Source organism: Sarcophilus harrisii, chromosome 2 (assembly GCF_902635505.1).
Source record: "Sarcophilus harrisii chromosome 2, mSarHar1.11, whole genome shotgun sequence".
Lineage (NCBI taxonomy): Eukaryota > Metazoa > Chordata > Mammalia > Dasyuromorphia > Dasyuridae > Sarcophilus > Sarcophilus harrisii.
In genome coordinates, this window is record NC_045427.1 from 140,831,829 (window position 1) to 140,842,437 (window position 10,609).

The following is a 10,609-nucleotide window of genomic DNA, read 5'->3' on the forward strand; positions in this document are numbered from 1 at the left end:
AACTTGGACTTATTACTTCAGAAAGTTGGAGGGACTCATCTTATTTTACAAACCAAAGTGTCCTCTCTTAATCATGGAGTAACATCCCCATTTGCTGGAACTTAAATATTCTGTTGAAAGGGCAGGCATTTGGAGAAGGAGGTTTTTTCCTAGCTATGGACATAAATAAGGAAGCCAATGTATCCATGTACTTTTGACCTGCATGTTTTTCCTTCTTTATCCCAACCATCCCTTCAACATGCAGGACCAGCCTTTTGAGTATTTGGGTCACTTGGCTCCACAGAAGTCAGGGGGAAAATAACTTTATAGTCATTGCAATGTTATAGAATTATATATTATTTACTTTATTATAAATAACTGTGAACAGTGATCAATAGTTTTATATTTGTCCTTAAAGGTAAAAGTTGTAAAACCAAAACAAGAATGTCCAAAATTTAGTAAATGAATTCACAAAGGTAGTCTGTGTCAGGGTTTGATGCTGTCATAATTTCTATAGTTAGTGATATTGCGGGAACTTCTTCATTTTTTTTGTCCTTTACTGGCCAGGTTTATTACTACTTAAAATGTATTTATTGATATCTTCTGCTTTTACATTACCTAAATTTCACTGTCACATCTCTTTTCCCCTTTCCAAAGAGCCATCCCATATAGCAAGAATATCTTTTAAAGGAAGATTAAAAGTCAGGAAAACTGATCAATATATTGAAAAAAAATCTGAAAATATATGAAGCATTTTAAGTCTATAACCCCCCCCTCCCCCCATCTCTTACAAAGGACATAAGGGAGGTATCTGCTTATATCTTTTCTTTAGAGCAATTCTTATTCTTTGCAATTCTTACACCACAGTAATATTCCATTACATTCATGTACCACAATTTGTTTAACTATTCCCTATTTTTATTACCATAAGAAGCTCTACTGTAAATATTTTGATGTATATGGGAACTTTCTCCTTATCTATAACTACCTTGGAGTATAATGCTTAGTTGAATTTCTTTGAGAAAGGGTATGGACAATTTAATCTCTTTATTTGCATAATTCCAAATTGATTTCCAAATAGTTATGCCAATTCATACACTTCACAAATAATGTACAATTTCTCCAGCATTTTATCATTTTTATCTATTCAAAGGGTGTGAAGTGAAAACTCAGGGTTCTCTTGATTTCCATTTCTTTATTGCTAGTTATTTGGAGATTCTTGCATATAGTTGTTAATAATTTGCAATTCTTCTTTTAAGAATTATTTGTTCAGGGGAAGCTAGGTGATTAGTGGATAGAGTATGAGCCTTGCAGTCAGGAGGACCTGAGCTCAAATCTGGCCTCAGACACTTAACACTTTCTAGCTGTGTGACCCTGGGCAAGTCACTTAACTCCAATTGCCTCAGGGGGGAAAAATGTCTTCATATTCTTCAACCACTAATCTAATCGACCACTAATCTAGAATACCTAGCACAAAGTAACTGCTACATAAATGTTTATTCCCTTTCCTTTCCCTATTGGAAAATGGCTTTTGGATATCTATCTATCCATATATATTATATATATATGTGTGTGTGTAATTGTATATAACTGTATTGATATAGATCTAGATCTGTTATCTACATATCCTGGATACCAAATCCTTATTCAAGAAAATTAATATAAAGTTTTTTTTTCCTCATTCAACCATTGACTTATCCCAGATATATTAATTTTGTTTGTGTAAGAGTTTTTCAATTTCATGTAATCAAAATAATCTAGTTTATCTTTTGTAATGACCTCTATCCCTTGTCTAGTCATGAATATATCTCCTACCCATAACTGAAAAACAAATTATCTGCTTCTTTTTTAGTTTTTTTAATGGCATGATTCTTAATGTTAAGATCACATGTACATTTTGAATTTATTATGAAATATGGCACAAGGTAATAGTCTAAGCTTACTTTCTATCTATTTTTCCATTTTCCCCAGTGGTTCCTATCAAATAGGAAGTTCTTTCTTAAGTTACATGTTTTCAGATTGATCAAACATTAGGTTAGTGAATTCCATTGATTCTGATTTTCCCTTGTATAGTCAATTCTACTGATTTTCTTCTTCATTTTTTAATCAGTACCAAATGGTTGTCACTGACTGCTGCTTTATAATATTATTTGAGGTCTCGAAGTGTTATTATTCCTTCATTTCTAAATTTTTGAAATTATTTCTCTCATATTCTATATCTTTTGTTTCTTCAAATTTTTTTATGATTTATAATTTTATGATTTTATCCGGTGCCATAAAATATCTCTTTGGTGATTTGATTGGAATAGAATTAAAACTAGATTAACTGTATTGTATTGTTATTTTTATTATATTGGCATGATGCATTCATGAGCTCTAAATATTCCTCCAGCTATATTGTAAGCCAATATTAAGCTAAATATTCCTAAGAATTTTGTAACTGAATCTTGAATCTATCCAAGTATCAAAGCTGTTTTGATTGGTCCCCAAATATTTCAGTTTATTTTGTATTTATTTGGAATGGGATTTCTTTTTCTCTCATGTCTCTTGAGTTTTATTATTATTATATAGAAAGTGTTGCTTTTTGTGAGTTCATCTTATGATTTTCAACTTTGCTAAAGCTATTATCTCAAGTAGTATCTTTGATAATTCCCTAGGATTTTTCTAAGTAAACCATCAGATCAGCAAAGCTAGTTTTAGCTGCCCTTTGTCTATCTATATGCCTTTAATTTTTCTTATATTATTGCTAGCATTTTTAGAATGGCAAAAACTATTATTGATTATATCACCTTCATTTTCAAATATATCTCTTCCTTCACCCTCCCCACCAAGATATCCCTCATAGCAAAGATCTAAAAGATGAGGAAAAGTAGTACAGCAAAATCAACTCAGTTTGAGAGATTCTGCAGTGTTCTATATATAGAATCTCTCACATTTGTGAAGAAGGGAAATATATTCTTTCAGTTTTTCTCCAAACTTCATTATAATCACATAGCATTCAGTTCCTTTGTTCTTTCAAATTATATTGTTGTTATTCTATATACTGTCTTCCTAGTTCTGCTTACTTCATTCTGCATCAATTCATGTAAGTCTTCCCATACTTCTCTCAATGCTTCATGTATATGTTTTTTGTATTGATTTTGTGTGAAATATTTAATTTATAGCCAAAATTGTTTTATCTTTTTCTATTTGTCAATTCTTTGGTTATAAATTTATGAATTCTTCCCTTAATCATAATTATGCTTTAGAGTTAAGTCCTTGGTTTCAAATCTATTCTCCCAGTCTAAAATGAAGAGAAAGCAAAAATGTTGGTGAGTGCAAATACACCTGACTCTACCTGAGGCTTTGCATCCTGGTCAGCCTTTTGTCATCCCTAATCAGATGATTGCTATCTGTTCCACTCCCTCTTTCTACCTTTTGCTCTGGGAAAGTAATCAACTCAATATACCTTTGTCATAGGAAAGGAAATGGCAATTGATGTCCCTACACCTCCACTTAAAATATCTGTGACTTCCCAGATCACCCTTCTCCCCACAATATTGTGTGTGTGTATGTGTGTACACACACATAAATTACACTATTATATATAAATTATACGTGTATATGTGCATATATGTAAAATTATATTCTAATCAGAGAAAAAACTTTTTTTACTTATTAGAATATAAACTTTTTGAGGGCAGATTGAGTTTTTTTCCCCTGTGCCTAGCACAATATATGGCAAATACTTAGGACTTAAAATACCTTTTTTTTTTTTTTTTTGTTTTTTTTGCTGAGGCATTTGGGTGACTTGCCCAGGGTCACACAGCTAGGAAGTGTTAAGTGTCTGAGGTCACATTTGAACTCCGGTCTTCCTGACTTCAGGGCTGGTGCTTTATCCACTGCACCTCCTAACTGCCCCTTAAAATGATTTTTAAAAATTCATTCACTTATTCATCTCCTTGTCCATTCCATCTGTTTGTGGCTGTTAACTCCTCTTCTCTTAGAAAGCTGCCTTGGATCCAGTTCATTTCTCCTAACTTGGATCTTCTTGCATTCTAGTTGTTGGAATGCTTAGTTGTCCCTCTGATCCAAGCAGGTTTTCCAGCCTCATCTGTGGGTATTGTTAGAAACCCATTACTCCTTCCACAAACTTTGCCTCTACTTTTTAATTTACTTGTTAACCTTTTGCCCTTGACTATGACTTCTCTTAATGGATACTAGTGATTTTTAAAAATTGATTTAAAAGTGTTGGGTGCCTTTTGCTTTTACATCAGTTATTTTTGAATATATCCAGCGTTACACTCCTGAACACCTATGACGAAGTAAAACAGCTGAGCAAAACCACCTGACACGGTCTCCACACTGGCATAGTGTATGCTGTATCCAGTGTTCTGTATCCATAGTTCCCCATCTCTTCAAGGAAAGGAGGGATATGCATTTTATTCATCCTTTCAGCCAAAAGTGGTCATTATTTGGTTTGCCTTCATTTCATTGTTCTCTAAAAATTATTATTATACTTTTTGGTTCTTTTCTTTGGGTTATTGCAAGTTTCTAAGAGAAGTAGAGCTAACAGCCACAGAGGTAGAATTGACATAATTGAATAAGTGAATGAATAAAAAACATTTTAAGAGCTTCATATTTGCCACGTGTTTGTATTAAGCACAAGCATGCATGCCTACATCTGTACTTGACTCTTTTGACTACTAACTCCTTCAAACTCTCCTTTGTTTCTATCTCTCTAACCAGTGAGTTTTTTCCTTCTTTCCGTAAACGATTTTCCCCTAAGTCTCAGTCCCTGGCTTTATATCTCTGCACTTATTCCTTGAAAAAGCTTAATTCTCATGGTTTTAGTTATTACTTCTATGCTAATGATTCTACATCTACAGCTGCTTCAGAGCCCTGCAATAGAGTGCTGGAAATTTAATGATTAATTTAGACAAGTAACCAACCACTAAATTTATGTGTATCTCTCCCCGGATCCTATCCTGCAAAAGCTTGCCCTACACCTAAATCTGTAGTGGCAAGTCCAGATCATTCTCCCTAAATCAGAGAAGGAAAGTTTGATTGCCACACCCCAGCATTTTAAAGAATATATGACTGAGAACCTGGGTCCATATAATCTACAGTTATGAGACATCTTTTGATTGTACCTCTGACCTCCTAAATGTAATACATCATAATCAAACTTACCTTCCTCACCCAAATCAGTTTCTCTTTCCAAGTGACCCATTTCTTTGTGGGTTCATCTGTATCCCTATTTTTCAAACCTGACCTTAGAATCATTTTGGAACAAAGCTTGTCCATTTTTAATTTACAAATTTTCTTACATACATCCTTCCCATTCACACTGATATCTCCTTAATTAAGCTCCTTATCTGTGCTTAGTTTACGATCTGATCTACTCCAAGCTCTCCTTACCACTTTTCCTAGATTAATCTCACCAACCTTTCTAAACATTGCTATTAGAAGAAGCTGCTGGGGCGTGGCTGGCCTAGTCTGGAAAGGATAGCTTCACCTGGGGAAGGAGAAAGGGGGGGCAGGAAAAATGGCAAGATATCAGGCGTGCAAGCACATCCTGGTAGATAATTGACTGGGAGGAAAAGCACAGCCTGGGGTCAGATTTATGTCCTACAGATCTGAATGTTCATTATAAACTATACTCCAATGGCCTAAAATAATCAAAAAGTCTGACGTGCATTTAATGCTTCTAGCTATAGGATTCCTTTGATTTGAAGCTCTAAATCATTAGTAGAGAGTATAGAGAAAAAGTATTTATAATCAAGTAGGGGAAGATTTATGTCTTAAGGTGGATGAGGGAAATTAAAGTTTCCTTTTGAGTTGCATCTCTCTCAAGTTGAAGCCAACAAGGACAACGAGAGACCTGTCTTGAAAGGTTTGTAATATAATGTTGTATTTAGAGAACTTGAGGTCAGATTCATGACATACTACCTTACCTACTGACCACTTACTGAAAGAGTCTATTAGCAAAAAGGAGAAAATCTGAATAGTAAGCAGAAATGCTAATAAGCTTGAACAACAGATTTATTTTGATTAGGAGAGCCAATATCAAGTGTTTAATAAGTTCTGTGCTCCCACTTTGTATTGAGTATTTAATAAAGTGACAAGTCTGCCTGAAGTTTTCCCTCAATTCATGATATTTTCAAGATCATTCTTTGGCATAACGTCGTTGATGCTGGATAACAGATGACTTGCGACTGAAAACTTTCCCACATACACTACATTCATAAGGTTTTTCTCCAGTATGAGTTATTTGATGTCGGTTAAGGTGCCTTCTCAAATTAAAAGCTTTCCCACATTCATTGCATTCATAGAGTTTCTCTTTACTATGGATTTTCTGATGTTGTGTAAGAGATGATTTGTCAAAGAAGGCTTTCCCACATTCATCACATTCATAGGGCTTCTCTCCAGTATGAATTCTCTCATGTATGATTAGAGTTGAACGATCAAAGAAGGCTTTCCCACACTCGTGACATTCATAGGGTCTTTGTCCCGTGTGAGTCATTTGATGTCTCCTAAGGCTACTGCTATGTCTGAAAGCTTTACCACATTCATTACATTTGTAGGGACTCTCTCCAGTATGTATTCTCTGATGTCTGGTAAGATTTGAGCAGTTAAAGAAGGCTTTTCCACATTCATCACATTCATAGGGCTTCTCTCCAGTATGAATTCTTTCATGTATAGTTAGGGATGAACAGTCAAAAAAAGCTTTCCCACATTCATTACATTCATAGGGTCTTTCTCCTGTGTGGGTAATCTGATGTCTCCGAAGACTACTTCTGTGTCTGAAGGTCTTCCCACATATATTACATTCAGGACCTTTCTCCTTACTGGGATTCTTTTTGTCATTAATTGACATTTTCTTGAGATTTCTCTTATGGGAAACAGATTTTCTACTTATCTTCCTTTCAGAGTTTTCTCTTTTCTTTTCCAATCTAACTTCAGGTACAGTTATTTCTCTTGTGAATCTTTCTATTAATGTCCCTGATGATTTTATTTCTTCAGAAATGATCTGCTTTAAAAGAGCTGACCCCTCGGTCTCAGATTTACTCTTCTTGTCTGAAACCAAAAGAAAACACAAATTAATGCATTCCCTTTATTTTTTTAAAAGGAAAATTTCTGGCAAAAAGTGGGTAAGATAAAAAATGTTTCCTAGTTCACCCACATTATTAGGATGGTTTTCTAAATAGTCTTGTAAACTGAGAAGAGGCTAGAAAATAGGAGATAAAGAATTGGGAAGGAAGGAAAGATAAAGAGATGGGTAAACAAAAAATATGATCAAGCCTATACAAGAGTTAAGGTAATCTGATTTTCATCAGGGAGAAAAAAAAAAAGGAGGGATTTAATGAGGAGATGTTGATGTTGGTGAGAAATATCCAGGAACGAATAAGGATGAAGACATGATCTGGAAAGATAAAACTCTGATAGAAAAAAGAGTGATTATTAGAAATGATAAAAAGAGAAAAAGAGTTGGTGGCAAACAAAATGAAAAGGAATGCAGAAGGATCCCAGCTGAGGAAAAACAACTCTATCCCCACTGCCACAAAATGGAAAGCAGCATTCCAGCATGGGTCTAGGGTATTAACAATTCTAGCAGGCTTTGGGGGCCCTGAGAAGGACCCCTTACAAAAACCTGCGCTATTATTTTCTTCAAACACTACTTTTCAGTCTCTCTCTTACTCACCCAAATACATGTTTCTTGAGATCTCTCCCTCTTCAATTCTTTGTAGATCAAGCATCCACGGCTCTTCTCCTTGTTCCAACTGGAAGATCACATCAGGTTTAGAAACGGGTAGCCCTGTTGATAAAGAAGGGAATGAATCCCAGCAGTTTGTTCTAGAGACACAAAAACTGTTCCAAAAGTCGATCAACCTTTTTTCCTTCTACTATTCCTTGCTGTCTCCTTACTGAGTCACAATAGGAAAACCAGAAATTGCAGAGTTCTACAGCCATAGAAATAATCTCTCTCTTCTTTTTGAGGAGAAAAGGACAGGAAAGGTACCTGTTGTGGGAAGGGAAAGATTACAAAAGAAGCTGCTTGTGTCTAGCTACAGAACCAATAACTGTAGAATTTTCAAAAAGAAATCTTTGGTCTGAATCATAAACACAATAGAGCAATTCAGAGGCTCTTCAGGTTTTATCAATTCTCTTTGGTATTCCTGCACCTTAACTGCTGCTCAATTTGAAGGACCTTTCTCCCTTTATATAACTACTTCTCTAGATCTTGCCTTATTCTCCTCTTCCCTTGATTTTTTTTTTCATGGGCAAAGCTAGTATAGCTTTCTTTAATCTATTTCCTATTCTTATCAAGGGTTTTTACTTGCTGTAAATGTTTTCTCCCAGTTTCTTGCTTTCCTTCTAATTTGGCAGCACTGGCTTTGTGTAAAAATCCTTTTAGTTCAATGTAATCAAAATTATTCACTTTACTCCCATGATCCTCTTTGTCTTGTTAGATTATAAACTCTTTCTTTATCTATTGATCTAACAGGTAATTTTTCCACGCTCCACTAATTTGCTTATAATATCATCCTTTTTGTCTAAATTATGTATCCCTTCTGAGCTTATTTAAGTATATGGTACAAGATGTTGATCTCTATTTTTTCCAAACTTGCTTTCCAGTTTTTTCTGCAGTTTTTGTTGAACAATAAGTTCTTGCCTCAATAGCTAGGATCTTTGAGTATTGAATATTAGGTTACTGTGTTCATTTACTTATGTTTAGCATATACCTATTCTATTCCTTTTATCAACTACTCTTTTCTCATTCAGTTCTAGATTGTTTTGATGATTACCACTTTGTAGTATGGTTTAAGATTTGGTATTAGCACTTAATTTTAAAATTAATTTATTTCCATTTTCTTGATACTGTATAGATTCTGAATTGAAGAATAAAACTATCTTTACCCAGTGAGATGAGGTTTCTATAGTTCTCCAACATTACTTCTCTGTAGAGGTCCCTCTGAGCAGGGTTCAGTTGCTGCCACTCCTCTTGGGTGAAGTTCACAGCCACATCTTTAAATGTCACACATTCCTGAAACAAATACGTTCTTGCTCACCCATGGACCCTCTCCTGGGGAAAGGGAGTTGATTAAATGTATTATAGAGATAGATGGAGTAGACAGGAAGTAGGTGTGATGATATTAAGGATTCTAACTACTGTGTCCTTTGGAATGAGACAGAGGCCTGTGACCTAAGGCAGAAAGTATCTTGTCTTCAAGTCACTGGGTCACACTGTGAGAAAGCACTAAAGAGGGAAATCTTCTTCCTAGGGATGAAGAATTTGGGACTCTTGTTTCTGACAGAGATGATGGGAGAAGAAAAAGTACACATATTTTGGACATTGTTATTGCATTTCAGGAAAGACAGAGGGAAAATCAATTCACCTGAGGCTTGGCTGTCAGCAACACAAGATCCATTTCTTCTTCTATATTTCCCTCGGGGAGAAAGTCAAGTTCCAGAGATGGAGGGCTGCTGAAAGAGAATGAGCACATGAGCCACCTGAACTAGTTTTGCAATTCCCAGAATCTATGTAACAGCTTGGTATGGTTTTTCCCACTTCCTTCATACCACACATAATGAAGGGTCAGAAGGAGCCCAGGCACAACTGCCCTGCTCCCTCTCCAGAGAAGGGAGAAGAGTTAAAAAGATCAAGATCAAGAAATGTTGGTTCTCTGATGCTGAGTGAAATGAGCAGGACCAGGAGATCATTATATACTTCAACAACAATACTATATGATGACCAGTTCTGATGGATCAGGCCACCCTCAGCAACGAGATCAACCAAATCATTTCTAATGGAGCAGTAATGAACTGAACTAGCTATGCCCAGAAAAAGAACTCTGGGAGATGACTAAAAACCATTACATTGAATTCCCAATCCCTATATTTATGCACACCTGCATTTTTGATTTCCTTCACAAGCTAATTGTACAATATTTCAGAGTCTGATTCTTTTTCTACAGCAAAATAACGTTTTGGTCAGGTATACTTATTGTGTATCTAATTTATATTTTAATATATTTAACATCTAATGGTCATCCTGCCATCTAGGGGAGGGGGTGGGGGGGGGTAAGAGGTGAAAAATTGGAACAAGAGGTTTGGCAGTTGTTAATGCTGTAAAGTTACCCATGTATATATCCTGTAAATAAAAGGCTATTAAATTAAAAAAAAAAAAAAAAGAAATGTTGGTTCTAGGCTTGTAGTTCATGACCAAGAACAGTTCTCTGAGTCAAAATGAAGCTTGACTTAATAGCTCTGTCCCCACACTGGTTCACTGTACTACAGTGAAAAGAGGTCACTTGGCTCTGGAGTCAGAGAACCTGGGTTCCCATAGTAACTGTGACATTTGGCAAGTTAATTAATCTCTCTGGACCTCAGTTTTCTTATCCATAAAGTGAAGATAGTGGGACGTGATGGCCCCCAAATACACTGAGGGAAGATATTTCCCTTTCTCTTCCTTGTCTCATATGTTTTATGAAGAATTGTTTCTCTGACTTGAAAATCATGGACACATGACACAGAATCAAAAAAGGAGCTGTGCAAAATAACGTTTTGGTCATGTATACTTATTGTGTATCTAATTTATATTTTAATGTACTTAACATCTACTGGTCATCCTGCCATCTGGGGGAGG

At 35.4% G+C, this 10,609-nt stretch overlaps 1 protein-coding gene across 1 annotated transcript in view; it reads right to left on the reverse strand.

The window, feature by feature from the left end:
* The window catches only part of LOC111718641 (zinc finger protein 184-like), a 77,755-nt gene extending 68,045 nt beyond the window's left edge, over positions 1-9,710 (reverse strand). Inside the window, 4 exon segments of the mRNA XM_023494810.2 lie at positions 6,132-7,038; positions 7,664-7,777; positions 8,881-9,007; positions 9,360-9,710. Coding sequence (XP_023350578.2) covers positions 6,132-7,038; positions 7,664-7,777; positions 8,881-9,007; positions 9,360-9,467 — 1,256 coding nt within the window. The 5' untranslated portion in view covers positions 9,468-9,710.
* Positions 9,711-10,609: the final 899 nt, after the last annotated feature.